This window comes from Sorex fumeus, unplaced genomic scaffold (genome assembly GCF_029834395.1).
Source record: "Sorex fumeus unplaced genomic scaffold, SorFum_2.1 ptg000009l, whole genome shotgun sequence".
In the NCBI taxonomy this organism is placed as follows: Eukaryota; Metazoa; Chordata; class Mammalia; order Eulipotyphla; family Soricidae; genus Sorex; species Sorex fumeus.
In genome coordinates, this window is record NW_026606066.1 from 10,859,403 (window position 1) to 10,884,118 (window position 24,716).

The 24,716-nt window shown below is 44.5% G+C and overlaps 1 protein-coding gene across 7 annotated transcripts in view; it reads left to right on the plus strand.

Annotated features, from left to right (window-relative positions):
- PKP4 (plakophilin 4) overlaps nucleotides 1-24,468 on the plus strand; it is a 285,729-nt gene extending 261,261 nt beyond the window's left edge. For 5 of the 7 annotated variants that reach the window (XM_056110157.1, XM_056110158.1, XM_056110160.1 and 2 more), the window contains 11 exons: nucleotides 807-990; nucleotides 2,955-3,072; nucleotides 4,829-5,020; nucleotides 5,484-5,657; nucleotides 8,681-8,831; nucleotides 11,838-12,033; nucleotides 16,684-16,768; nucleotides 16,892-17,009; nucleotides 20,088-20,216; nucleotides 21,817-21,890; nucleotides 23,841-24,468. In XM_056110157.1, the coding sequence (XP_055966132.1) occupies nucleotides 807-990; nucleotides 2,955-3,072; nucleotides 4,829-5,020; nucleotides 5,484-5,657; nucleotides 8,681-8,831; nucleotides 11,838-12,033; nucleotides 16,684-16,768; nucleotides 16,892-17,009; nucleotides 20,088-20,216; nucleotides 21,817-21,890; nucleotides 23,841-24,089 (1,670 nt within the window). In that variant the 3' untranslated portion in view covers nucleotides 24,090-24,468. The remainder of the gene's footprint in view (nucleotides 1-806; nucleotides 991-2,954; nucleotides 3,073-4,828; nucleotides 5,021-5,483; nucleotides 5,658-8,680; nucleotides 8,832-11,837; nucleotides 12,034-16,683; nucleotides 16,769-16,891; nucleotides 17,010-20,087; nucleotides 20,217-21,816; nucleotides 21,891-23,840) is intronic. The other 2 variants (XM_056110163.1, XM_056110162.1) reach the window with 1 other exon arrangement.
- The last annotated feature ends 248 nt before the right edge of the window (nucleotides 24,469-24,716 follow it).

Sequence of the window (24,716 nt, forward strand, 5' to 3'; positions counted from 1 at the left end):
GCACCAACTTTCCCCTACTCATCACTCTTCCTTAGGAAAATGCATGAATAGGAAAATGGTATCTGAGGAGGTAGAATCTTGAGTTCGCTCATACAGTTGTTACAAAAATGTAGGCCCTTGTTTGCACTTTAATAGGCTACATTTAAGATTTGAGGCTCTAATGCTCTTGGTAGGAATTACAATGGTGACTTAGTTTGTTAGTCTTGCCTGTACCATAAGAGGAATAGCAGCAACTTGCACCTCTAAAAACATGCAAGTGTAAATGCTTAAACCTTGTCTGTATAAGGAGGATGAAGCAAATGCAGTCTTATCTTTATCTTTGAGTTTGAGCTTACCAGTAGCAGAAGACAAAAAAAAAAAAAGATAGTAGAAGACAAAAAAGAAACATGATCCATTGAATTGTGTCAATTTTTCAGGAAAGGGATGTTTTCCCCCAAGTAGTGAACCAAAGTTGAAAACAATCACCAATGCCTTATGTTCATGACCCTTGATTGGATTGAGGGCTTGCCCGCACAGAATAACTCTAATTTGCTTTGTGAAAGCCATGGGTTTCCTTGCCTTATAGATGCACAGACTCTGGAAATTAACAGAAGGAGCACTTGACTCTGTAATGTACTGCCAGAAGCTCACATATGTTCACTCAACATTTATTAGGGCTTCCTCCCCAGCTTGATTGCAAATTGAGGCCATAGATTAGGTTCGGAACAGACTTAGTTCACATCAATTAGGGCTGATATGTTTATTTCATTCCTGAAAACTGCAGGATCTCTAATTAATGATTTGATTTTTTTAATCTAAATTTTTAGGAGTTCTTTGGAATTTATCCTCATGTGATGCTGTAAAGATGACAATCATCCGAGATGCTCTCTCAACCCTAACAAACACTGTGATTGTTCCACATTCTGGCTGGAATAACTCTTCTTTTGATGATGATCATAAAATGAAGTTTCAGACTTCATTAGTTCTGCGGAATACAACGGGTTGCCTACGGTAAGTTCTTTATTTATTCTTTCCAGTGAATTCTGTGATTGAATCATGTATGCCACAGGTGAGTTGATTTTAAGAGAATGTACTTCATTTTATTAACATCTGCCAAAGTTTCCAGTGTTCTTTTGAAGTTCAGGCCTAACAGACTTTGCTTTCCTGGGAGGAACATATTAGGAGCTCAGATCTATGGCCTAAAAGATGTTACCATATGAATGATTCTTCTGTTACTAATCAAAGCCTCGCTTAGTTGTGAAATCACCACCAAAATTCCAGGGTTTTTCATTTGAATAGCATTTTCTAGTTATCACATCCTGATTGTTAATGTTGCTTGCAGCCTGATGTTTGTTTAAAACCAAAATGTGATAGTTAAAGCCCTTTTGCTTTTAAGGGTATTTGCTTAAATAGCTACTGGGTTTGAATTTTATAAATTAATGAAAATGAGCCCCAATATTATTTTAGTCATTATCTTTAGCATTTAAAATTCATCAAGCTGCCTTTCAGTGTTTACAGTATTTAGTTCATTATGTACCATTAGTACTCGCTTGGATTCTACCCAGTTTTCCAAGTGTACAATATTCCAGGGAATTTGAAACAAGATGCGGGGTGACAAGATGACAGTGAGAAATAACTTACCTGAGGCAACCTGGCTTCCCATTCCACTCTGAGCCTCAGTTTCCCTGTCTTAGAATAGGTATCATACTACCCAGAGGTGAAGTCTGCTTTTATTGCAGGTCTTCTTAAACATTATCCACTCACAGTTCCCTTTCAGCTGAAGATAATGTTTGTGTAATCCCAGATACATAGATGATTAAGATAGGTCTACAAACCAAATATTTACTTATAGTAAATAATAAACTTCCTATAAGATATGTTTCTGAAAAGACACCTGACAACCCCACAGTTTTAAGATACTAGGGTATAAAGTGCTCAGGATAGTTTCTGATACTTCCTTTCTGCTCTCTGATGTTTAAACCAAGGTGGCTGAGCTTCTCTATAATAGCGAGCTTGAGAAGAAATAGAAGGGCCCTAGGCTACTGCTGTGGAGCCTGTCACCTTTGTGTCAGGTCACTGTCAACACTCATCTGGAGGAGTTAAGGTTAGGGCAACAGGAGCCAAAATCCTGGACCCAGGCCATCTACTTAACTCAGATGCCTGCCTCAAGCGATAGCACAGTGGGTAGGGCGTTTGCCTTGCACACAGCCAACATGGCCAACCTGAGTTCGATTCCTCTGCCCCTCTCGGAGAGCCCAGAAAGCTACTAAGAGTATCTCGCCCACACGGTAAAGCCTGGCAAGCTACCTGTGTCATATTCGATATGTCAAACACAGTAACAACAAGTCTCACAATGGAGATGTTACTGGGCCCGCTCAAGCAAATCGATGAACAACGGGAGGACAGTGACAGTGACAGTGATACCTGCCTCAAGGCAGTCTTATGGCCTAGGAATGGTTCATGAAAGTAGCCACTCGCCCCTTCCCGGTACCCCGGAGGGGTTAGCTGGGGTCAGGAGCTATAATCCCTCTTTAGGCTCTCTGCAAGACTTCCTGCGAAACCCAGAGACAGGACCCACACTAAGATGCGTGTGTATGATGCCTTTTGCTTGGCAGGCTTTATTCTAACAGTTCAGGTGAAGCATCTCAGCTCTGTTCCTCTTACAAAACCACTCAAGGAGGTAGTTACTATTAGTTTTCCTCCTCTACATATGAAAAATAATGAGGTTAACCACCAGGACTGTTGGAGTGAAAAATGTCATTAGAAATACAAGTTCCAGTGTCCCCATCCCTTCTCTGGGAACTGGCTATGCCCAAGCTCTTGCATCATTGAAATGCAACCTCCAAAATGCCTTCGCAGACCAGATCTTTGTAAGGCATTCTGTTGCTCGTTGTCTCAGATCATGGAAATAAGGCTCTGTGAGTAGTGAGAAAGTTGTTCATCTTAGCAGCTCCCACATGTTTCTGCCCTTTCAGGAATCTCAGCTCTGCAGGGGAGGAAGCTCGGAAGCAAATGCGGTCCTGTGAGGGTCTGGTGGACTCGCTGCTGTATGTGATCCACACATGTGTGAACACCTCTGATTATGACAGCAAGGTTAGTACCTGCCCAGCCCCACGAGGGGTACCCTGGCAGAAAAGCTGCCTGATGCCACCATTTCTAGTGATTGCTTGTGGGATTCTTTAGTCTATTCTCATCAGACTGTGCTCAAGATTGAAGGAAAAGTCTCTGCATATTTACAAGTTAACAAAGACACTACATCTTAAGAAAAGAGCCCCAGAAACTTGGGTGACGACATGTGATTAAAAACCTGGAGTGAAGCTTTGGGACCCGGCTTTTTATGTGGTAGTGTCAGAGTGATTGTCCCTGCTTCTGATCTCTCTGGTTCTGTATCAGCTTCTCCCAGAAACAGATCATTTGTGTGTCTGTGCAATAAAGATTGCAATAAGGCTCTATTGTCCCCCACCTCTGCTCTCCTTACCCAGGTGCTATTTCTGGCTCTCAGTTCAGCACCAACTCTCATACCCTGTCCAGCTTCCTGGGCTTGGTTGTCCTCTCTTAGGCTCCCCTCCCATTTTCTCCATTCCTGCCCTAGCATAGGGCATTCTGCTCATCGTTTCTCAGCTCAGACTACCATCCAGGATTGGTGGAGCACCATCCTCTGGAGCAGGGATTGAGGAAGGTGGGAAGAAACCACGAGGGAGACAGCAAGGGTTGGGAGACCCCAGGCAGATTGCATACTTGGGATTCAGGACAGGCGGACTATGGCAAGGTCACGAGGAGAAATCCTAAGTAAGCCTGGGTCCTCTTCATTGAGGCTGGATTTGGTTTTAAAAAAAAAAAAAAGAATGATGAATGATAGGCTCGAGGGCAAAGGTGTGGAAGTTCAAGGTGACAGCCGTGCTTTATGTGAACCTCATTGAGCCAAAAGATCTAAGGTAAAGTTGAGAGGCATGGACAAATTGAAGAGCAAATACTGAGTCTGCTTCAGACATTGAATTGAAGTGATAGTTGTCTCCCAGTCATTGGTGGGACTTAGACTTTAAGACCATTATAGAGGGAAGAATGTCTTTCAGAGAAGTGATCATCGCAAGGTTAAGGGAGAAATATGGGGAGACAGAAGGTGACAACAGAAAACATGGAAGAGAGACTATGCCCTCAGAAGGCTATCTGTGCCTCTTGTCATGGTGAGGATTTCTAAAACGAACAGTGAGGTTATTGCATCTTGTTGGTGTTCCTGCCCTTAAGCAGAAAACTGGTCATTTTTCTCTTCCAGAGCCTCACACATTTTATCCAGCCTTGAAATCACACCCTCAGGTTTTATACCCTGTCATTTGGTATCCCACCAAAATTTTAGAATCATAATTCTCTCTTAAGATTACTTCAGAATTGTGGCAAGAGAGATCTAGTTCAGCAAGTGAGGCACTTGCCTTGCATCCTCAGGAGTAATTCCTGAGTACAGAGGCAGGAGTAAGCCCTGAACATGGTAGGATTGTGGCCCATAAACAAACCACCGGGGTGGGGGAAGGAGGAAGAAAGATTGTTTCAGGATTGGAGAGATAGTACAATGGGTAAGGTGCCTGCCTTGCACATGGCCGACCCAGATTCGGTCCTCAGCACCCCAAATGGTCCTCCAAGCCCCATCAGGGGTGATCCTTGTGCGAAGAGCCAGAGGTGAGCCCTGACCCCCCCCCCAAAGGGTATAGCCCAGGGAGAGAGAGATGGTTTCAGGTTCTGCTAAGAAGCAGTAGTTTGTTTGCACTCTTTTTATTCACCATCCTTGACATTTAGCACAGCAGCACTTGCGCTGACAAGTGGGATGGTTTTAATTCTCTGCCATGTTGGGTTTCAGACAGTGGAGAACTGTGTGTGCACCCTGAGGAACCTGTCCTATCGGCTGGAACTAGAGGTCCCGCAGGCCCGACTGCTGGGGCTGAATGAATTGGATGACTTGCTCGGAAAAGAATCTCCTAGCAAAGACTCAGAGCCAAGCTGCTGGGGAAAGAAGAAGAAAAAGAAAAAGAGGACACCACAGGAGGATCAAGTGAGCATTGGAGTTTGGTGTGGGGTTGGGTGGGGTGGGATGGAGTGGATTTTTAATTATTACTATTTTTACGTATTTTTAATTATTATTATTTTTACGCATAATTCAAATTTCATTTTTCGGGGAGTAAAAATTACTTGGCAGAACAGAGGCAGGGCAAGGAGTGTGATGGTGGGGATACTGGGGGCATTTGTGGTAGAAAATATACACTGGTGGAGGGATGGGTGTTCGATCATTGCATGACTGAAACTCAGATATGAAAGCTTTGTAACTATAACTCATGGCAATTCAATTAAAAAATTTTAATTGAAAATTTATTTGGCAGAAATTAATTGGGAAAAGGAGGAACAAAACTTTTTTCTCGGGATAGATTTTCTACTCAACCCTCAGTCTAGCAGTGTTCCTGAGTGTTAGGGATTGTGTTCATGTTGCCTCCATTTACCATATGATCTTTGTCTTTTAGTGGGATGGAGTTGGTCCTATCCCAGGCCTATCAAAGTCCCCCAAAGGAGTTGAGATGTTGTGGCACCCGTCAGTGGTAAAACCGTATCTGACTCTTCTAGCAGAAAGTTCCAACCCGGCCACTTTGGAAGGTTCTGCGGGATCTCTCCAGAACCTCTCTGCGGGCAACTGGAAGGTAGGATGTCTTCCCCTTATCCTTCCTTTGTTTTTGCAGTCATATCTACAGCAATAAAGAAAGAGATACAGATGTTTCAAGTTTGGGAAAGGGTAGGAGGGAGATAAAAATGCAGAGACAGTGGTGGACTTGAAGAATCCATAGATAATTAAGCCCTAGCCCTTTCCCATTTTTCATTTTTCATTTCATCATCCTGTTATTCGTCGATTGCCTCGAGCAGGCCCCAGTAACGTCTCTTTCATCCTAGCCCTGAGATTATATTCAAGGCTCTTTAGGAGAATGAGACCCATCATTGTTACTGGTATTTGGCATTTCCCAGTCGAAGCTAAAGGCTGGTGAGAACAGACAGGCTGTCATGATAGTGCTGACCCCACAGGCTGTGTGCTTCAGAGAATACATTAGTTGCAACCTGGCAGTGGAAGGCAAGGCAAGGGAAGTAGGGAGATTCCCTAGGCTGCAGGAAAGGGGTCCGGAAGGGGTGGTACTATTCAAACAGAATTGCTTGGGTGGTTATGGTTGAACTAGCAGAGGTTGAGTTGGGGATCTGGAGAGGGAGCAGCCCACATATGAGGAGGGAAGGAAAAGGTCAGTGAGGTATGGACAGGATTGTAAAGATGGCAGGCTGGTTGCTGGGTGAGGCATCAAGGGCACTGCTTGTAGTGGCCCTGATTGGAACTGGACATTTACAGATGAGCCTGAGAGCCCAGCCTCAGAAGCTGGAAACTGATGTACTGACCAGATATGCCCCCACCTAGCAGCTCAGGCCAGTGGCACAGACACAGTTGCCTGTCTCCGACAGCTGGGGTTCTACTGGGGAGTCCCAGAGAAGATACCAGTGGACCCGAGTTTGAACTGAGACTGGGCAGTTCTGCAGGAAAGGAGAGACCCCTGTTTGTCCCTGAGTCACAGAGCGCCCATAGGTTGGCCATTGCTGGTGCCCCTTTACAGGTGTGTCTTCTTTGTGAAATGGAAGGTGGTTTTCAACGGTTACCTCTGCAGACATTTTGCAACCTCTCAGTAATCCTGGCCTGGAATAGCTACCTCTGGAAATTTCCCAACAAGCATATTTTAGTAGAACTGTTACAAGGCTGTTGGCGCTCCTTCCTCCATCATCACCCAGATGGAATGAGAATTTTTGGGCCACTGTAATAGCCTTCAAAGTGGACATCAGGGGTGGTTCTGCCTGGCTATGTCTTGTTTGATACAGCCAAGCTCCTCTTGAGAATATATTCAGACATTTGTGGTCTCTACAGAGATAAGCCATTGTGGTTGTTGTTGTTGTACTTAAATAAAATGCTGATAATTCAGCATTTGAAGTACTGGCTCTGAGCCAAGCCACTTAACTACAAATTCCTGGCCGCTCCACTTACTAGGTGAAGACCTCAAATCTCTCTTCCCTCAGTTTCATCATCTGTGAAGTGGAAGTAATATCAACTCCACGAAGTATTTATGAGGATTAAATTACAGCATAAATATGAGCAACTGGAATAGTACCTGGCCTAGAAGTAGTCACCAATACTTATTATTTTGCAGACCCATTGTTCACCTTCAGTTTCCTGAAACCTTAGGATCTTTTGGTGATAATTTGAAAAAGCCATATTTGAAATTGATCTGAGATATTATTTGAGTTACAAAGAATTTCTTTTTCGGTGTCACTGAGTGAATGAAAGGTGACAAGTTCACGCAAAATATAAGTGTTACATTTAATTGATTTCGAAAGTATCCATAATAGCAAATCAAAATATTGGATCCTCAATAGGAAAACAGTATAATTGTACGTACAGATGTTGTTTAGCCGAAAGCTCTTTGGGAAACTGGTGACTAGTGCCTGGGCTGACTGAGCCTGTTAGTGAGTCTGTCCACCGACAGACCTTGGGGCTGCAGTTGCAGATATGAGAGAAGCTGAAGCACCTGGATGATTTCCCCTTCATGCATTCCATTTCCCCCTGAAGATTTCACTCGATCTGGGAAATAGAAGCTGTCCTTTCCTATGAACATTGTTAATGAGATCTTCAAAATGCTGCTTCCCCTCTTACTTGCTTTCTTAAAATGACCTATTCTGTTGGTATTCCAGAAGCAAAGCAGTCAGTCACACATTTTAAAGTTCAAAATATTCCAAAGGGCTGACAGATCTTGGCCCACACATCTTGACCACAGCAGGAAAGTATTAGATCTCTTATGAGAAATGTTTTTCAATTATGCTCAACTTTAAAAGACAGTTTGCATTAGTAAAATGTCATCTGAAAACTCAAGGCAGGATTAGAGCCGCAGTTTCAAATGGATAGACATATGATCATGTTGCTTTTTGTTGTTATTTCCTGATGGCTTAGCATTCATTTCTAATTCATATGATGCGTGAAGTGACTCACTCTACAGACTTGCCTCATAATCACAAAGGAGTTTCTTGAATGTGGGTTTAACATAAGGAGGAAGCTGACTAATCTTGAATAAGAAAGGATTTTGCACACTAGTCTACTTAGCTTTTCACAAGCGTGTATGAACTGTGGTACTTGGTGTTTCTGCAGAACTCCTCTTTTCTGAAGCAGGGTTTTTTTTTTTTTTAAACAGTCTTTTTGATGGGTTACTGAACAAGACAAAAATGCCTAAATGGAGACAGGTTTTTCTATAATGTGTGCTGATCACTTATGGTCTCTGCCATCCCATTTATAGCCTCTAGACTTGGCCTGGGGCCCATGCTGAGAAAGCATACGACCCTCTTTAATCAGGTTTACGTGTTGAGGCAGGAAGCAATCATGGCCTTTTTCTCTCCTGACAAAAATATCTAGCAGATGATATTTTGTGATTTTTTTTCCTCAGGCTTTGCAGTTGCTTGTTTAATCAGTCTTCCTAACCTGTCATCCTCCCAAGCCATGATTTTCCCTTTATTGGCACCCCAGATCTAACCCCCATGAAAGAAAACTCCATCTATTAGTTCATCTTTTGGAAATGTCTTCTTTAGGCAGCAGTAATCTCTGAGAGCTGGTTCTGTTTGGTGCCACTCATTGCCTGGTCTTCCTCACTAGTTTGCAGCATACATCCGGGCAGCCGTCCGCAAAGAAAAAGGGCTCCCTATCCTCGTGGAACTACTAAGAATGGACAATGATAGAGTCGTTTCTTCTGTGGCGACTGCCTTGAGGAATATGGCTCTGGATGTTCGAAACAAGGAGCTCATAGGTACGTTCTGATGTCAGGTGAGCTGCATTTGAAGGTGAACAATTGCCATTTGATGGGAGCAGTCGCCCCCTGAGGCCATTTCCTCAGCATATTTGGTCCCCCTTTTTGTCTCTTTTGTGACCATTCCTTTTCCTGGAGAGGCAGACTCAGTCACTGCACATTGACAGGGAATGTACATTTTCTGGAAAGCTAGAAACGTTAGCTATATATTGCACCACTACGTGACAGACTTGATATCTCTGCTTGGCAGTAAAGGTTTACTTTCATGAACAACACAAAACTATTTTTTTTGATTCTCCCTTTCTGGTTTCCAGTACTGGTACCCACGGGTACCTACTAATTCACCAGCATTCCCATGTTCTACACAAGGAAGAAATCACATGGATGGTCTGCAGCCTTTTCCTTTAGTTCTGTGTACTTACCCACCCAAAGGTAGGACTACGAAACCGAGGCCAGTGTCACCCCAGGATATGATCAGGAGTTTGAGTGACATAAGTGAGGTACCTGGGGTGCCAAATTGTAGGAGACATTTGTCCTCGGTCTGAGCAGGTAAAGGATTGGTACTTGCTTGAACCTGAGAATGAGTGTCCCTTCAAGTGTCCTTTAGTTGTCTCCTGGGTAGGGTCGAGGGCAAAGGACAGCCTTCTGCAGGTCACTGTGCATATATATATTAGATTCATTTTAAAATATCATGTCAGGAGAAGGAAAGAAGGGGGGGCACGCAGGGAAGGGAGAGAGAGAAGGAAGGCTTGGCAGAGATGCTATTTTGAAGTATTGCCTAGATTAACCTGCTCTTCACACACGATTTCTCTGAGCCAGAGAGAAGGTGTTTTTTCCACAGCCCGTGCATAATCCACCTCGTGCCTTATTCTGGGAGGTCTGTCAGAACAGCCGATTTCTTCACTTTCTTGAGAGAAACCCTTTAGTTCCCAAAAGAGATTTTTTTAAAGTTAATTCTCTTACATCTGCAATGTGTGGATGCTTCCAGGCAGCAAACAGAGTTTGGGAGTGCTGATGCCGTCAGGGGTGTGGGCAAAGGCCAGCACTTCTGGTTGTCCGCGCCTTTGGGAGTTATGCCGTATTTGTTTAAGCTGAGTAGAATGACCCCCTTTTTCAATTTCGCCAGCCTTTTGTCTCTTCATGAAGGAAAAAATTCTGAAGTTTTGGTGCCCAGCTGGGACATTCTTGTAGTATCACGTACATTACTCTTTCTTATTTTTTCCCCCATAAAGAGCAGGAAGGTCTGAGCCCTTCCCAGATTCAGTATTCGACCCAGCTCTTCTGTGCCTAAGTACCATCCCCTGCTCTTACCATTTCCCCTGTCCTCCATTACTGGCACTGGCTTACACACACACACACACACACACACACACACACACACACACACACACACACACAATATCTATCCATCCCCAAGGGTCACTGCATACTCACCTGTTCAGACAACCAAGCCAACTGTCAACACTGCAGGTTCTGAGGGAACCACTAGGTTCACATACAGAGAGAGCTAAGATTTCCCTGAGCCTCGACAGTGCAGTCTAAAGTTTGCCTCGGCAAAATGACAAATTACATAGCAAAGGCCTTTTAGCCTTTTGTGAGTATTCAGAAACAACAGTGCTATCATATCATCTGTTCACAGAAGCCACATTTATATTGCCTCTCTGGGTCCTCACTGTTTTTCTAGTCTTCCCTGTGTGAACCTGAGTCCTTGAGTGTGGTTTGGGGGTTGCTCCCCTCTGCTGCCCCTCCCCACTGCATATAAAAGGTCTTTATCTACTCAGTTAATTCGCTGAGGGCAAAAAATTAACTCAGAAAATATTTACTTGAGCGTTGGTTTAATTTCTTTTGTTTGTGGTGCAATTATTGAAGTTTGTCACTTGATAATTAAAATTGAAAAGGCAAAAGATAATCTCTTTGGAGAGGAGCAAGGAAAATCAAGTACCTCTAAAGAAAAGCTTCAGTAGCTAGGAACTCCTAGCCCTTTCCCAGAAAGAACTTGATCACCATTGTGTTATGTCTGGTCACATGATTATAGGAAAAATTGATCTGTTTTGTTTTTTCTAAAGAGACTAATATGCTATCTCATATCAGGCCAACTGATAGACTCTTTCAACTTGATAAGACATGGTAACTATAGCCAGTTGGCAGAAAAATGGAATGGAAGGTGTTGCTTGGCAACTTATGTGATCCAGGCTTTAAAATTCATTCAAAGCCAAATTTTTAAAAAGCTTTAAGAAGAAATTGAGGTATTTTTGAGGCAATGGAAGGAATTCAATAGAGAATAAAATTAACTATCGTCATTCTTTGTGATTTTTCATTATTGGAGTTTAGGTGACACATCTGCAATCAGTTTTACGTTTATGATCTTGATTACAGTCATTGCACCTTTACCCCCACCCCAAAGTGCTTGAGACCTTCCCCTACTGTCCAGGTGTCAGTTAGTCCACTCTTACTCCCCACAACCCTCCCCCTGCTCAGGAATCTGCTTTATCATACTCCTTTATTTTTCTTTTGTGCTTTTTCTCTGGGGTGGTAGTGAAAATCACAAGCAGTACTGAGTAGGGGTGGTGGTAGTAGCAGTACTCAGAGAACTAGGCCAGGTGGTTTTGTGCAAGGACCAGGCCACATGATGCTTCTCATACCCTCAGTGCTGGGGACCACCATGGCCACCTCAGAAAGGTTCTGGGTAATTTCTCAATGTTTCCAAAGTTACTCAAATGAAAATGACTTGATTGACACAGTCAAGTTTGTACAGTGGCATTTCAGCAATATACAGTAATGTCTGATAAGTCAGTCATCCCTTCAAGTGACATCGTAGTGAACGTCAAAACTTACATTTAGACTCTTTGTCATGTTCTTCTTGCCCTGGGTTTTGATTTTCCATCCTCAGATATTCTCCCTTGTGAGGCTTTCTTTTCAAAAGGTCAGACATTGTCACCACCTTTCAATAATACTGTAAGTGTGATACCCTTCTCCATGTAGACTGTTCTCTCCTGCGTTTGGCAGGGAAATATGCCATGCGAGACCTGGTCAACCGACTTCCGGGCGGCACAAGCCCCAGCGTGCTGTCCGACGAGACGGTGGCAGCCATCTGCTGCGCGCTACACGAGGTCACCAGCAAGAACATGGAAAACGCCAAAGCCCTGGCCGACTCAGGTGGGATAGAGAAGCTGGTGAACATAACCAAGGGCCGAGGAGACAGGCAAGTCTGCTGCAGGGAGCCACAAGCTTAAGACCCTTGTTTCCTGGGTGTTCTGTAATGAGGAGTCTTGGGAGGGAGTTTCCTCTTGGAAGGTTTTGCTTCTATACTTGTGACACACCAATAAGCTAAGCAGTCTCCAGGAGTTCAAACTGGTTTGCTAGGGAGGGCACTAGTCACAAAGCACTCTACCACCACCCCCCTTTTATTTTTCATTTTACTTTATTGCACTCAACCCGACATATGTTCATTTCATTTCTTCCTCCAGAACCACACTTGGTGTTGCCAGGCTCTAGCAGAGTTCAGGAATGCCATGGGAAGAAGACCTGAGAATAGCATTCTCTGGTGCCTCTGACTCTGCTTCAGGCTCGGGGCCAGGTTCTGCAGGAATTTTCTTGCAGTCTCAGTTCTGGGATTGATCCCTGTGCCCCGCACCCAGGAAAACTCTAGATTTGCCTCTCTGTAGTGGAGCCTGCTGTATGGCCTCGGGGTGTGCTGTGGGCTCAGATCATACATTCCGCTTTGCTCCGGGGTGACACCTAATGGATGAAGCAGCAGAATTAGGGATTAGAGATTCTGTGGCAAAAATAGAAGGCTTTTTGTCATGGAGCTCTAGCAGGGGCTATAAATGTGCCTTAGCATCAGCTCAGAAGATCCCTCAAGGAGGTGGGAAGTAGGGCTTCTTGGTACTTTCTCAGCCCAGCAAGACTGTAGCCTACCGATGGGGAGTAAAGTGGTACCTCACCTCTCTCTCCACCTCGTTCCCTTCTAGCTTCTCTTTCATTGCACTGGTTTCCCCAGATGTGTTATTTATGGCTTTTTCTGGCATCTGACTCCCCCAGGAGCAAGAATTATGTCTTTTTGTTCACTGTTGTCTCTGCATAAAGAACAAAGCCTTGCCCACAACTGGTGCTCAGACAGTACTCATTAAATGACTGAGTGACGGCGCATGAACTCTCATTATGTCATGTCGAGTGTTTTAATTCATACTCTTGAAGGAATTTCTAAAATAGAAGAACGTAGCAGAGGCCAGGAGAAAGCTTTCTTTGCCTGTGGGAGGTCCGGATTTGATCCCAGGCATTATATGTTCCCTGAGCACTGCAAAATGTAGCCCACAAATCAAAAATAATAATGATGGCGATAAAGATAATACAATAAATCAACCAATATAACCCTATTGCCCTCAGCCCTTGTTTTCCGTTGTTGGCCTACACCAAGTGTTGCTCAAGGCTTATTCCTGGTGAGACTCAGGGACCATATGCGATTCCAAGGACTGAACCAAGGTGTGACTCGCAAGGCAAGAAAGGCAAGGCAAGCACCCTACTTGCTGTGCTATCACTCTGCTCCCAGTGCACTTCTATTTTAAAGGACATGAAATGTTAGACAATACTGGTCACTTTTCACTAACTCCTCATCCCAGTAAACTCACTCCCCACTGGAGTACCACTTATCACTTACCACGTGTGCTCTTAAAATTTTGTTAACTTTCATTTTCTTTTGCGGATGGGGAATTGGGAGTCAGAATTATTTGGGCTACACCTACTCAGGAATCATTCTTGGCAGTGCTCAGGGGACCACATGTGAAGTCAGGATTGAACCGTGGTCAGCACTGTGCAGGAGAAACGCCTTAACTTCTGCACATCTCTCCAGCCCCGTGTAACTTTTATTTTCATGTATAAGAAGGTTCTAGAGGGGCTGGAGCAATAGTACAGCGGGTAGGGTGTTTGCCTTGCATGCGACCGACCTGGGTTCGATTCCCAGCATCCCATATGGTCCCCCGAGCACCACTAGGAGTAATTCCTGAGTGCATGAGCCAGGAGTAACCCCTGTGCATTGCCAGGTATGACCCAAAACAAGCAAAAAAAAGAAGGTTCTAGAGAAATGCTGAACCAGGGTGCGCGCATGCGCGCGCACGCGCGCACACACACACACACACACACACACACATACACACACTGCCCAGGCAATTTTTTTTTTCAAAATAAGAGATTCAGGGCATCTGAATCAAAGCCACTTGTCTTTCATTGTATTTATGGTATTTATTGTATTTGTTGTATTTATTGCCACTCACTGTGTGCTGGTGCAGTGAGCAGATCTCATGACCCCTGCCTCAGAACCTTGGTTTCCCAGGGCAGGTGATAAGGTCTTGGTTGAGTGGGAAACAGAGTACGCAGATGGGATAAGTTCCCGGCAAATAAGATCAGGCAGGCCAATGACGTGTGTCAGGAAGAAATGAGATGGCCAGGGAAGACTGCATGGTAGAGAGTGTGGAGAATTTGGAGAGTGGAGGAGCACAAGCCAGAGGAGGGGAGGGAGAGGCAGGAAGGACCTCTGAGGAAAGCACAGAGTGACAAGTGGAGAGGCCCAGAGATGGATGCACTTCTCTAGTATTTGAGGAATGTGGGCAAGCCAAGAGGCCCAGAAAAGAGCAAGTGTACACATACCAGAAGTATGAGACCCTGACTCATCAGTCTTTCACTCATCTGTTAAGGCTGCAGGAAGCCACTAAATTGTATTCAGCCAAGAAAGAATATAATCTAGCTTTCCTCGGAGGGATGGGAGTGACTTGCCAATTCACAGCCCACCTTTTCCACCTCCTCCAAGTAGAGACCAGGGTGGGCAGAGGAGATCGTAAAGAAGTGGCCTGTCCCAGCATGACTGGAAGTAAGAGACAATGAAATTTGCTCCTGGGCTGCTTAAGTGGCACAGCAAAGTAGGTCAATGGCAAGATGACTCCATGATCACTCACAAAAGAAACCAGGAAATGGAGTTATTACCACCTTGCTGGTCTGGGGAAGCCACATTAGAAGTAAGTTTTTAGGAGGCCTGGGAGTTTGTTGAGGACATATTCTCTTTCGGGTGTCTAGTAGATCACCGCATAGAGCAGCTAAGTCAGTAGTGTAATAGACTTGCATTCAGACTAGGGTTCAGGCTGGAGATAGAAATCTAGGGTCATCAGTGTAGAAACAGAATATTTAAAGAAGTGAGATGAGATCAAAAAGGAAAATAAATGTAGATGGAGAAGTAAAGAGACTTGTGAGGGCTGGTGTCTCTGGGAGTGAGAGGTCAAGAAAATGAACCCAGCAGCCAGCAGCACATTCAGAAGGAAACCAGGACCCTGTGGGGCTTGGGAAGTCAGGTAAAGGAAATGTTGCCGAGGTGAGAAACGTGTCAAACCCTCCTGCTCGTTCAGGTGGGATGAGGATTGAGACTTGTCTAATGGAACAATATCAAGGTCAGAGGTGTGAGAGAAGACAGAGTGAGGGAAATTAGAGAAGGGAATATCTCACTCTGAAGAGGAGTCGCGCTGCCAAGGGAAGTGAGGAACCTGCCTTGCTTTCCTCAGTCAGGTTTCTGCTTATAGAATCCCTCTCTAAATAAAGACCCAGCCGCACTGTTTGGATCCGGCTCTGCACCTCGCACACTGCTGCTTTGCAAGTGTTGATGAGCCGGCCTCTGCCTCCAGGCCTCTCCTCTCTGCGGCCTAGCACCTGGAGACGGCGGGGAAGCAGGGCATCAGCTGCAAATAGGATGAGTGTGAAGTGTACCGATTCCATGAGGCCACTTTTGTGTGTCTGAAATGTCGTCTCTGGTCATTTCTTTGACTCCTCTTTACTCTGTCCATTTTTGAAAAACAGGAAATTTAGAAAAGCTTTGAGTTGGTTTTTTGGTTGGCTGGAACCTTATTCAACCAATTTGACTGGTCAGGGTCACCAAGAAGAATGAGTCTTCAGTGGGAATTGGGTAAAGGTAGATCACCTCTTCTTTACGAGGTACAAAAATGGTGAAGCCCTTGAATTGTCTCCCCTGGGTGTAGCCCTTGCAATCATTGGCAACCCACTCATTTGATAGGGGATAAAGGACATGCTTACTTTTGCTCTTTTTCCCTCCCATTATGTGGGTTTAATTGGGAATATTGGTGGTAGATAAGGTCATCAAATTTTGGAGCCATGGCAGATATTTGCAGTCAAATTTTCGGTGTCAAAATGAATTCTGAAGAGAAAGGTCCTCTGTTATCCCAAAAAAGTTGATCATCAGTAATGGGGCAAAGACGCAATACACTTCTTTCCGTACTGTGAGGCCACAACAGAGAAGCAGATTGTGGTCAGCAGTGCTTAAACAGCTCCAGGTGGTCAGCTCAGTGTCTTCAGAGAGCAGGAATAAAAACTAACCATGCTTTCCAAATCAAATTCCAGATTACATGCGTGCATCTGTAACACAGAGGTGTAAAAGACAAGAATGCAGTCATGTGTAGATATGAAAATCAACTAATGAGGGCAGTTAGGCTAACTTGGGAAGGCCTCTGGACTCAGGCTGTGTGTTCCTGGTCACATTAATCCCAGTGATGTCAGCGCCTTGGGGACATGAGAGGCAGGAGGCTGACACTGAAAAGCCTCCAAGTCAAGGACTGGGGCTCATCCTTGCCGTAGTTTCTCACTGCAGGGCTGCGAGCCTGAGGCCATTTTGTCCCTGGCTACCTCCAGCCAGTGCCCATTTCTCCTGATTTCTTGCTGCATTTTCTCACAGCAGCTTCTGCTCCCTGTACTCCTGGGAGAGATGCTCTTGGCCTCCAGTCTGCAGGCTGAGTCACCCCCCAAGTGGAGCCGAAGGCTGTGCCGCCCACATTCATTAACAGCCTCCCTCTCTCCCTAGATCATCTCTGAAAGTGGTGAAGGCAGCAGCCCAGGTCTTGAATACATTATGGCAATATCGGGACCTCCGGAGCATTTATAAAAAGGTAACTAACAAGAATAGTGCGGGCCTAATTAGCATTCGTCAGAGCACACATTTATAATCATTTATTGTAATGAAATGTCATTATTCATTTTGAGCAGTTTCTTTTTCTCTATTAACGCCACAGGATGGGTGGAATCAGAACCATTTTATTACACCTGTGTCGACGTTGGAGCGAGACCGATTCAAGTCACATCCTTCCTTGTCTACCACCAACCAACAGATGTCACCCATCATTCAGTCAGGTCAGTGGGTAAACGCCACTCCTTGTCGAAAGCGGCTGTGTGACAGACATTGTTTCTCAGCCAGAGAAGATGGAGCAGACATGATTAAGCCTGTCACCTCCAAACACTGAGGAGGAGAATTTGCCTTTTGAGCCGAGAGCCTTCTGTGGGAAGTATGTGCTGCCGTAAATAACAAACCCACGTTTCTCCTTCCGTTTTGAAAGTTTACTCAAGTTTATTTACATCTACTGCAGTACATAAAGGCGCCTCAGTGTCCCTTTTCTCCCTGCCTCCCCTCAACTTTCTGCCCTGGGATCTGCATGCAGGCTGGATGAGGTGACACAGGGGGCATGGAAGGGCACTTCTTGGAGAGCTGCTCGGTCACGCCATAAAATAGCTCTCCAGCTTGCCTGCCTGCCGTGAGTTTAAAATCTTCCCAAGTGATTTGTTTGTTCATTTTTGTTTGAGGGCCACACCTTGTTTTCCTCAGGGGCAAGTCTCAGCTTGAATTTCACCTGGGGGGTCATGAGGTACCAGGCATCACACCTGGGTCTTCTGCATGCACTCAGCCCATTAAATTATCAGTCTACCGTCCCATCTCCCAAGTGATTTTTGAGTTTTTTCAGCAATAAACGTTAGAAGCAAGACCTATGTTATGCAAACCTTAGACCCACAGATCATAGCCAGAAGAGCTGTGATCTCTCTTTATCATGGAAACCTCCATTCCCAGCCACCTGTGACCATAGCTGATGGAAACAGGCACACAGATGGATATACAGGGATTCTCTTTACTTTGTGAGTTGAGCATCTTGGTCGAAGGGAGGCTTTGTGACTGAGGCCATTATTGGTCGGGGCAGCAGCAGGGGTGGTACCCTCTGGCTCACATATTCAGCTGCAGTGCTCACACAAACCTCGAAGTGTACTGGAGATGGTGTGTGTTTTTTGAAGCCACAGGAAGCCCAACAGCAGAGCCACAGGGACCACACTTCGACCTGTGGGACAGTGCCCAGGATTGAAATCACAACTCCCTGGCCCCAGACTGCATTATTTCTCACATGTAAAGATAGACTGTTCCTACCAAGCCAAGTTGGGCCTGTAAATGTAATTCTTAACTAAATGAAAGGAAAAAACTAATAAGTACCGTCTTTACTCTGACTTTAATCCTCCCGTTCTGACATATAAATATTATCTGTTGTGTTCAACTGTGCTACTGCCGGCATGCTCATTTCTCATGGCGACAAATGTGGCCAAGGAAGACTAATATATATGAATGGTGGTTCTTGCCACATAATTGAATGTCTCCACTCGTACTCGGAATGGTAAAAAATTATCTATGCCTGCTGAAACTGGGATATATTTATATCTTAGTTTTAAAAGTATCAGTTGTTTTCTTCAAAGGGACCTGTGCATGTATTTTGGCATCCTTGCTGAGTTCCCAGGTGCAGCCCGAAGCTATCTTCTTTTATGAAAATGCTCAGATCCCTTTAGGGATTCAAGAATAGAAGTGCCAGGTAGCAAGAGATACAGCTGCTTGGCAAAAGGTATTTGTACAGGTGAAAAACAGTTCCAGACAGACTAGACCAGTTACCGAGCAATGTGCTTGTTTAGAGGCCAGGGGGCCAAGGAGGTTGCTTAAGTGGTGGAGCACATGCCTAGCATATTCAAGGCCCTGAGTTTAGTTCCTGATACCTGCATGCCTGCTCCCAGCATGATGGGGTGGGCTGTGACCTCTGTAGGTAGCATGCACAGGGCCTTGCAGACAAGTCCACCCAAGTTCCTAGGTACATTTGTGGGTTTTATTTGGAGGAGGATGCATTTCACACGTTTCTCCTGTCATTCTGAGGATTAATCATCCACCCCTCCACTCGCTCAAGTTCCTAGGTACTAGCATGGACTGCGCTTATAGACACTAAACCTTGACAGTTGTGGGAAGCATGCGGTGTGTTTTCTGTCTTTCCGCCTTCTAGACTGGAAGAAGCTGCCCTGTGTCAGTGAAGTGACTTTAGGGTAAATAGTTCAATGTCAGTCTTCCTCTGAAAGCATCTTTGGATGGAAAACAGTTGTGACATATCTAGGGATCACTGCTTTGAAGAAAATCAAGTGAGGGACCAGAGAGATAGGATAGTGGATAGGCCTCTTGCCTTGTATGCTGCTGACCCAGATTCTGTCCATGTTACCACCTATGGTTCCCTGAGCAACCCAGGAGTACCACCAGTCCCCTGAGCACTACCGGACATGGCCCAAAATCAAAAAAAAAAAAAAAAATCCAATTATTTAGGTATTAGTGATCACCTCTGTTTAAAATTAACTCTGGGGTTAGGGAAAGTATGATGACTTTTTTAAATGAAAAAACAAAGACTGAGGTGTGTTATTTTCCTTTTGTATTCATGGGTATTCATAGGTATTCATGGGTGGTGTGCTCATATTAAATGTTTGTTTCAGCTGAGAATAAAACTCCCCTGGTCCTTTGTGAGACGAGCTTCTCAGCACACGAGCTCCTTAATGAGCTGGGCTTCCTGGGTTTAAATCGTTTTCCTGACAGCCAATCGCCATAAAAAGAATTATAAATTTTATGGGCTGGATGCTCTTAATCAAACACATTGAGAGATGTAGATATTTTTGAAACAATTAGAAATCAAAACATGCCATAAAATATCAATTGCTGAAGAGCAATACATAGAAGATAATAGATGGGTGTTTTACAAGCAACTGGACTGAGCTCATCGAGGAGCAAATGGAACTCTTGAAGGGCTAATAAGCTGTGGCCACTCAGCCGGAAAGACTGATCAAGACACGATTGGGCCATGGCCAGGGACGCTCTCCTGGTGCCCACACTGCAGCCCTCTAGCCGGGCAGCCTACTCCGTGGGCAGTTCGCCTGTGTGGCCGGGTGTGAGCAGAACTGACCAGCATGGTGCAGGCCTACAGGCCAATCCCCTGGCATGGGGAACCTGGCTGCCCTTTGCCTCTCAGCGCCTCCAAGAGCTGATGTTTAGCCCTGGCTTCATGGCACTCTAATTACTGACCTTTGCTTTTCCAGAGACACTGACGATCTGCTTTCTCCTCTCTCTCGCCCTTCTCCCTCTGTTCCTCCCTTCAGTCGGCAGCACCTCTTCCTCACCAGCACTGTTAGGCATCAGAGACCCTCGCTCCGAATACGATAGGACCCAGCCACCTATGCAGTATTACAATAGCCAAGGGGACACCACACACAAAGGCCTGTACCCTGGTAAGAAGCCAGCAGGGTGTGTGATGCTGGGCGTAAGAAAGCCCGGTTTGCCAGCCTGTGGCTCAGGAAGGACTTGGATCTGTAGCCAGCTGGTTTTGTATTCTCTCCTTCCCTGTTTCAGGGGCTGCTGCCTTTCCCACTTAAGTAAAGCTCACTAAATAAAGAGACAGAGTGACTGTAAATGAAATTTTTAAAAGAGTGCAGTGTCTGATGGGAAATGACCCACAGTCACACCACTGTGCCATCTCTGTGCCAAGCTCAATTCTGACCCCAACCATCTCCCCTTCTGCGTGCTGTGATTCTGCTATCTGAGCTCTGTGGTTCTGTAGGGCTATGTACCTCTTGTAGGTACAGACGGGGAATGTCACTTACAGTCTCATGGGGAAAAAAGTTTGAATGGCAAAATGAATACTGTGCTTCTTCTCCTCAGAGCAGTTGTGAAGAATACCAGAATTAAATAGCATTAATATTTTTGTCCTTGTCAGAAAGCTACAACAACTCTTTTCATGCCAAAGGGTCACCACAATTTCATATTGTCCCCATTCTCAGTTATCTTGCAAATTCCACTCCAGAGATTTCAAATAAAGCAATGTGAGCTACGCCCCAAAAGGAGCACTTTATCCCCCCCCCCCCCACTTCAAAAACCTGTTTATTAAAAGGAAATAAAAGCTGGTGGCAACTTAACTGCTGGGGGAGCAGTCTCAGTTGTGCTGTTGTCTTTGAAACTGTGATTTCATAGGACTGTTTACTAATGGACTATTGTTACTATGGCAATTAATAGCTCAGAACATCGCAGATGCTCCATTTCTGACACCGAGCAAGCTCTGTGCAAAGGAAAAGCACACACATAAACCAGCGCGCACCATTGCTTCTGCTGTGCAGCCGCCTGCTTTATTTTCAAGATCGCTTCCTTAGAGTGCATGCCCTTCCCTATCGGCTCTGCTTGCTGCTTGCTTTACTCAATTAATTTGCCTTGAGTATGTTTCCTTTTCCTCATTGGAAAAAAAAAATTTTTTTTTTGTTGCCAGCATTAACAATAATACTAGGACAACTAATTACATCATCAAGAATCTATCATGGACTCTAATGACCAGTCCCTTTCTGTTCTGAAAATGTATTTGTCAGGCCAACCAGGCTGGGCCTTGCTGTAGCCCCCCGTTCAGAACACACTAGTGCCTGCTCTTTCCCAGCTCCGAGGCTGGAACTCCATGCCATTCTGGAAGAGTGGGGGGCTTCCTGTTTTCTTTCCCTGTCTCTTCCAGCTTGGCTCCAAGCCCTGGGTGACGTCACATTCCTTAGCTCAAGGAGAAACACTACTGCTCAGAGCCAGTAAGGAAGGCCCCACAGGTTTACAGAGCTCCCCAAAATGACCAGGGAATATGGAATATTTTGCTGTATGCATGAGTCCCTCACAGCACTGAGGGCAGTAGCAGCAACTAGGTTAGTTCTGGGGCACCTACCAGGCAGACCACCATGGTCTGTGCTGATACCAGGTAGGACTGGGACAACCCCACTCAGCTGCAGGCAATACTGATTTTCATATTTTCATATCAAAGGCAATACATTGGTTTTCATATTCCAAAAAATTTTTTTCTTGCAGGCTCCAGCAAACCATCACCAATCTACATCAGTTCCTATTCCTCACCAGCAAGAGAACAAAACAGACGGCTCCAGGTGAATTTACAATATCGTTCTTACAGAAGGTTGATTAGTAGGGATCTGCACAGCAAGGAGTTTGCACCACCACCCCACCCTACCCCCACTCCTCACAGAGCTTGGCCCACACAACGGGGTGCCCCAAGGAGTCTGCCCTGGTAGTCTTTGCTCCTCAGAATCTTGTGGTGGAGGGGGCTGGTTAAGCAAATCTTTTCCACTCTAGTTTTTGAATATTCAAAATAAGGCAGCTGTGAGCCCTTGATGGGCTCCAGCTAAGACATCTTTCACTCATATTCTTTGCCCAGCGATTTCCTTTTCCCACTTTCTCTTTGTTGATCCTTCCAGCCACTTCCCTTCCCTCCTTGGGTGGCTGAGGGCAAAAGGAAAGCACACTTCTTCCTTTTCAGTCTGACACTGCCCTGGGTTTGCTTGCTTGCTTCTGCCTCCCTGACTTGCTGCCCCTCCAGGCTTAACAGTTTGAAGGCATGGAGCAGTGGGAGGACTTTGTTGGTCTTAGAGGTTGGGGAGAACTCCACACAACAGCAGAGTAGAACTAGTCATGGTGACAGTTGCTTTCCTAGGGGTGTGGAGAGGGGGTTTAGATCAGTTTCACATACTTCATGATTCCAAGTATACCTGGACCATCTAAGCTTGCCTTCCAGTCACAGATAAGCAAATTATAAACTTGATGCATCCCATCCTTCAGATTAAGAGCGCCGTGAAATCTCTATCTTCATCATCTCTTCTCTGTGGAGGAAGAACTCCTCAAGTTACTCATGATCTGTTCAACAGGTTTTTAACTCAGGATAGATAGTCTTAGATTCCTGTCCCTCACTTCATTTCAAAATTGACAAAAAAGACTCAATTCAAAAGGCCTGTTTCTGTCAATTCATTATAATGTTCAGACACATTTCATATTCCAAAAGTTGAGGGTGTTGCCTCTCTGGTAAATGTGTCACATCTTGTTAAGCAGGAGGATGGGAACATGATCAAAAAGACAGACTGACATGAGAATGTTGTTATTTTTATAGTTGAAGAAAGTAATAAAGTCAGGAGTTTAGGCAACAAAGAAGAAAACAGGCAGGTGCTCTATGCAGATTCCTATGGGCAGTTCTCCTTGCTTCCTTCCACATGGGTTTATCAGCCCTGGCAAGACTTTTCCCTCAGTCTTTACTCATGGGCCTCTTCTGATTTTACTGCATTCCTTCCTTGAGATTGCTTATTCCTCTAATAATACAACTGGGATTCCTAAGTTTGTTTTTCAGCAAACTACTCATCTTTTTTTTTTAACAGTATACCTAGTCTTTATTGTTTTTTGTTTTTTTATATAGGAGTACTGCTATTTATTCAGCCATTGATCAAGCTGATGGAAGTGGACATGAACTCCACATTACTTTTTTTTTAATTGAATATCCATGAGATAGACCATTACACGTACATCCTTCCATTAGTGTACATTTCCTACCACCAATCTCCCCTGTTTCCCTACCACCATCCCCCAACACTCCACCCTACCCCCAGCCTCCCCTTGTGGGAGGCACTTCTTTCGTAAGGAATACATTCAGTCCATTTGAGGGGAACCATTTTTCTGCAGTTATACAACTAGTTTAAGGGTCAAAAATCTAACCTCTCACTTAGTTCATGATGTGGTAGTAATTTCATATATCAGATTAAAAATCCTTAATTTCAAGGGTGCCTGGTAGCTGACCCCTCCACAATAGAGCAGAGTAGATGCTCTCCACAACATACGAACTTGAGCAAGTTCAATTAGCCCACCCATGAATGCAGTTTAAAAGCCTCCCAGTCCTGAGTGAGCCTTGAGTCACCTCCAGAAACAAACTTTGAGCTATAACTCACAAATACTGAATATGACTCTAAAATATGAAGAGGGAGGCCCACATGAATTTTCCTTAAACCTGTATTTCCCAGGTGTACTTTGGTTTACTTGCCTTTTCATTTTGTTTGCAGCATCAGCAGCTTTATTACAGTCAAGATGACTCCAACAGAAAGAATTTTGATGCCTACAGACTGTATTTGCAGTCTCCGCATAGCTATGAAGATCCTTATTTTGATGACCGAGTTCACTTTCCAGCTTCTACTGATTATTCAACACAGTATGGACTGAAATCGACCACAAATTATGTCGACTTTTATTCCACTAAACGACCTTCTTATAGAGCTGAACAGTACCCCGGGTCTCCAGACTCATGGGTGTAGCATCCAGATGCTCAGTAGAGGAACTCTTTCTTTCTAATCTTGTTTGGATTGAGATGAAAAGTCTGTCTTGCTGATTTGATGATGAAATGTGAAAGTGAAATGAAAGGAGTGAGTGAGAGCTTTTTTTTGTTTGTTTTAATTTTTTATTTTTTGAGAAATTATCAGGGAAGTGAGGAAACTTTTGGGAAAGAGGACTTTCTAAGCTCTTATTTAGGTGTTAGGTCTAATTACTTGTAGACTGTATAGTTGGGTGAAGGTGTGGGAGATGTGATGAGAGGTTTGCGAAGTGGGTGAAATGAGATGGGGATATGTAGGTCAAATCAAAGATGATTTTTTTAATGTGAATAAAGTTATGTTCTGATAGTTTGTACAGAAAAAATTAAAATGGATGCCCTTCATGTTTTATTGCTATTACTAAATGTCAAGATTGTATGCTATTATGTCTTGTAAATTTCTCTTGTTGGTGTAAATATGGAAATGCCACATTGGTTAAGTGCCATCATTTGTAATGCAGTGTGTCATTTGAAAAGAGATTTGAAGAAAATGACAGCTTAAAAAAGCAAGTGGGAAACCCAAGAAATTGTTAGCAATTAAAAACAAACTATAACATCCTTTGTTTTCAAAATG